General features: G+C 38.1%; 1 protein-coding gene across 1 annotated transcript in view; it reads left to right on the forward strand.

The window, feature by feature from the left end:
* Nucleotides 1–2,455: 2,455 nt before the first annotated feature.
* LOC138058120 (uncharacterized) overlaps nucleotides 2,456–5,000 on the forward strand; it is a 3,364-nt gene continuing 819 nt past the window's right edge. The window contains exons 1-5 of the mRNA XM_068904008.1: nucleotides 2,456–2,549; nucleotides 3,069–3,320; nucleotides 3,560–3,731; nucleotides 4,267–4,415; nucleotides 4,635–5,000. The exon at nucleotides 4,635–5,000 is cut by the window's right edge and continues 819 nt beyond it. Of these exons, the coding sequence (XP_068760109.1) occupies nucleotides 2,465–2,549; nucleotides 3,069–3,320; nucleotides 3,560–3,731; nucleotides 4,267–4,415; nucleotides 4,635–4,855 (879 nt within the window). The 5' untranslated portion in view covers nucleotides 2,456–2,464 and the 3' untranslated portion in view covers nucleotides 4,856–5,000. The remainder of the gene's footprint in view (nucleotides 2,550–3,068; nucleotides 3,321–3,559; nucleotides 3,732–4,266; nucleotides 4,416–4,634) is intronic.

The raw sequence follows: 5,000 nt of genomic DNA on the forward strand, positions 1-5,000 counted from the left end.
AAAACTCCAGAGACAACTTAGGGGCAGGGAATCTAAACTTGATAGTAAACAGTCCAAAATGGACAGAGGGAAATTACAGAGAATACACAAAAGAACCAGAGCTAGTTTCAACAGGTTAGTATGTTATTGCAACTTGTAAATTGTAATGATCATGAAATATCAAAGGAACACTTAACCTACTTTCAAACAGCTTAGTATGTTTGTTGCAACTTGTAACTTTGTAAAGATTTAATTTAATTATTAAATTGTTAATGACAAATACAGCACAGTCATGCCATATACTAAGCAGGCACCACAGAATCCACATAAAAAAGTGAAACCCAGGATCCTTTGAACATAACACTACTTCACTATTTAAATCTTAATTTCAGAGTCCCAACAGATCGAGAGTAAGGGCTGATAATGGATGAAGAGATGAAGTGCGTGGATGGGGGCTAGACGTACAATGAAGCAATGATGTTGAAGATGAACCAAAAGGTGTTGGAGTCACAGGAAGCCTCAGAGCAATAGACGATGAAGGCGATCCAAGCTGGACACCAGAAGAAGAAGCTGAAAAATGCATATGAGCAAGCAGGCGGATGATGACTGTGATCAGAAGCCACATCAAAAGTATAGTTGTTCAGTGAATGAATATGATGACTTACTTGATAAACTAGATTAGAGTGTGATTTGCATCTTTGGCAAGGTCTTTGTCTGAGGAAATAGTGAATGATGAGCATTCCTTGTCACTTCACTGTAATGATTTTCTATAATACATTATGTACAGTATTCCTTTCTCGGTTATTTATTCTAGCTGGAAGAATCACGGTGTGTGATTTTCTTTTGCACTCACAATTTGTTCTCCTTGTTTATCTTAATTTTTATTTTGCATTTTTTCAGGTTCAACTTTGTGGGTGAAACTACCGAGAAGAACCAAAAGCAATAGTGTTCCTGTCAAAACTACTGATTCTGTTCCAATCCTGTAATTGTGCTTTGCCAGCAATCCACTTCTTTCCGTATCACAGTCTGGAACAATGTTAACCATCAAATCGACCTGCAGCAAATGCAATGATGTGTTCACATGGACCAGCCAGCCACATATCCTTGGTAAATTCCCTGCAGGGAATTTGTTGTTAAGCTTGCCATTTTGTGTTCTGGGGCTTCAATAAACAAGGTCTTACTTATGTTCCAGCACATGGGTATACTTGTTTATCATTATCCAACATACTACTACCATCAACGACATTTGCTAGTTCCTTCAATGTAAAGTACTGGCGAGGCTACCAGGCTGAATTACTCAGGAAATTGGCAGGAGAGGAAGTGGTACTTGCTGGAGATGGCAGGCACGACAGTATGGGCATTCGGCAAAATATGGCACATACACCATATTCTGTTGCACCATGGCTACATTATCCATATTGTGCTAGTTCAGGTAATAGTTTTGCCATATTAAAAGGAGCCTCGCACACTTGACATACATACAATCATGTAGATACAACCAAATCCCAGTGGTTTTATTACAAGGGGATGAATAACTGTGAACAGAGGGTACTCAAAAGTTATTTTCATCTGTGCATGATACATGTTCATACAAAATTTTAAGAATGTCTTGTTTTGATAATTAGTATGACATTCCCTCATAATTCTCTTCCTCATAATTTAATATGCCAGCCCTTGTGTAGTCTTACTATTATTATGGTGACTGATTTCCCTGTCATTCTATATTTAACTCATTGTCTTAACAAGGGTAGTTTGGAGTGGCATAGGGTACTCATTGATTTTGAAAGGCACTAAGGGCCCGATTACATGGCAAATTCAGCCCGGTTAACGGGTTGAAATTTTGTTGCGATTACATGATGAACTTCAGCCCGGGCTGAAATATTAGTCTTGGCACCAAATATGAAATTTCATGTGAAGAGTCTCGGGAGAATCAGGCAGCCATATTATTTCCTGCTTTTCAGCCTGTCTGAAATTCTTTCGATTACATGGAGTTTTTTTCAGCCCGGGGTTAATACTCAGCCCGGGCTGAAAATCCTAGCCTGGTTTGGTCAAACCGGGCTAGGATTTTCAGCCCGGGCAATTCAGGCTGAAAATCCTAGCCCGCTTCGACCAAATCGGGCTAGGATTTTCAGCCCTGGCTGAATTGCGCCCCGGGCTGAAAAAATCTCCATGTAATCGACAATTTGATTTTAAGAGGATTTGTTTTAGTAGCTGGGCTGAAATTCGCCATGTAATCGGGCCCTAAATGTAGTTAATCAAACTTCTACCCAAAAGTTATGCGAGTTGATGTTTGGGGGAGGGATGGGGACATCGGCTTCACTGCTTGCATAATAGCAGCTGTTCTATTGCTCTTCAGGCTAACCAAGCAGGAAGTAGTTCAGCCATGGAGTTCATAGGTCACCAAAAGGCATTTGCATTCCTACTTGGCACAGCTATGATAATTAAAGCATTCATCTCAGACAGGCACTTTCAAATTGCCAAGTGGATGAGGGTCGAGTGCCCCAAAAAATGCAAAGAACTGGGAAAGCCTCTGATAGACCATTTTTTTGACCTTTGGCATATAGGGAAAAGTAAGTTGCTGAATAAAAATGTTCATCTTAGCATTTTAATCATTACATCAAATACAGCACAACAATATGGATCAAACATAAAAAAACATATTTTAACACAATAATTACTTGAAAACATTTACACATGATGATGATGATGATGATAATAATAAAAACTTAATTACTTACCATGTAAGTGTCATTAATTACCAGCAGTTATAAACCACTAATTGGGTCTCTCTAATTCTAATTAAAAATAAGTTACAAATGAAAATTGGATATAAATTCACTGACAGGAAGAGAGGAAGTTAAAGAATATGGGTATAAAATTATTTGCCTGCATGTTTGTCCAAAATTATGTGGTGCTACAATCCGTGCTTGTTTGGTTTGCTCAACCATATGCAAACTCAAAATTTGTATTACTGGTGATTATAATACAACTAGCCTTGCTTGTACAATTGACATCAGAAACAGTCTTTGGACAATAAGATCAGATTACTGTGAAAAGACATTGCCATATACTCTTTCTTATTACTACAGAGATACAAAAACTGCTAACTAAGCTGAGTAAAGAGAAAGGCATGGAAGCAATTGGTCGATGGAGGAAAGCCTGTGTCCGGCACTTTTATTGGTCAGTGACATCTACAAAAGCAAAGCTTCAGTCAGTCATCCTTGCAAAGTTTAAATCCTTTCAGTACCACATACTGAACCAACACACCAATATACCTGAGAGGCTGTTCAATAAGTGTGCTCATGGTGCGGTAACCACTCAACGCTTGTGGCTTACAAAAAGTAATTGATTGCTTTTTTTGTTTACAGAAATTAAGCACATACATGTTTATTTACCGGTTCATTTGGAATAGAAAGCCCATGGAATGCTGCATGTACCTGACTGGTCACTGATTGCTATTAGTCTGGAGTTGTTGGCATGTTTTCTTTTTCTTTTTTTTGGGCGAAAGACCAAAGAGTGTTGAAAGCATTACTATAAATAACATATGCTATGTCTGAGTGAAATGTACTTTATATATCAGGTTCGGAGGTATACAACAGACTATGTGAGACACTAAACAACTCCTTCCTACTGCGGGGCATAAAGCAGGCATCCCCAATTCAGCAAACAAGCTGCCTGGAAGGTTACCACTCTGTAGTAAACCAATTTGCCCCAAAGATGTTCGCCTTTTCTTATCTTGGGATACTAAGCAGGTAATTTTACACCAATTGAATTCAATAAAGATAACAAAATCAAAGGGGTTTCTGGGCATAAAATTAAGCTCTGAATCTGTGGTTCAGAAGTACTGGTCTGATGATATCCTAATATTGCCATTTACTATTATTAACAAGTCTAGTGGAGGCTGCATGGCCAAATGGTTTAGGGTGCTGGTGTTATAATCCAGAGGTGCTGGGTTCAAGGCCTCTACCCTGCGACTAGCAGGAATTGTTTCTCAGTAGTCCCAATTTTATATCCTCAGTCACATTTTGAGAAGAGCCAACTGGTTTGCCTCTTGCCAGGATTTTTAACATGTTACATTTATTTGCCATGAAATATTTGTTTCCTTTCATTTCAGTGGCATGCCTGTAAACTTGCTAAACTTAGTGCTTGTATAGCTAAGTGCAAGACCACTAAAAATAACATTTGCATTTTTCTTTTTACCACAAAAGTGATCAGTTTCCAAGTGCATCGTCAGTAGCTGCTTCATTTCTTTGAAGTTTATTTTGTCTCTATTAATACTATTTTCAGAACTATTCTTGCGGCTCTGCATTTCAACTGGAATTTAAACAGGGACAGATTAAAGGATGCCCAGGGAAATGCTAAACTACGTGTTACTTATCCTAAGTTCAAAGAGGGAGAAGGAACAGTGAGGGAAGCGCGCGTCAAACAGAATTATGGTATGATCTTTGCATGTGTGAAACAAAATGACTGAATGGCACCAACACAAAAGAAATATTTTTGCAGTTGTTTTCTTTAGCCTTAGTTTGCAATATCATTTGTCCAAAGAAAGCTCGTCAAACCACAATACACTGGATGTTTTTTTCCCAGATTGACCAAGAGATATTTTGTATTTAAGATATTCACAGCCTGAGTGTGATTGGATATTTACTCTTCAGGTTATGTTGCCAAAATATACGATATACTAGTCACCACATCAAGAGAGGACTTAGACTTATTGAAAGATGAACTGACAGCACAAGTGCCAGAGCCATTACACAGTTTGCTTAAAGATAAGGAAAGCAAGGTTGAGGCAAAGGAAAAATACCTATCTAGGAAGAAAAGGGAGACTGTTATATGCCCACCTGCATGTTCAGGTACAGTACATTCACAACACTGATTAGTTTTCAGCAAAATTTGTAGCAGGAAAAACTGAAACGAATGTTGTCACAGCAATCATATTGAATTTATAGTTTTTATTATACAGATTTGACAACTTATTTTAGTACACTATCAGCAACATATTAGAGCAAGTTCTATACATT

The sequence above is a fragment of the Montipora capricornis genome, chromosome 7 (genome assembly GCF_036669925.1).
Source record: "Montipora capricornis isolate CH-2021 chromosome 7, ASM3666992v2, whole genome shotgun sequence".
NCBI lineage: Eukaryota > Metazoa > Cnidaria > Anthozoa > Scleractinia > Acroporidae > Montipora > Montipora capricornis.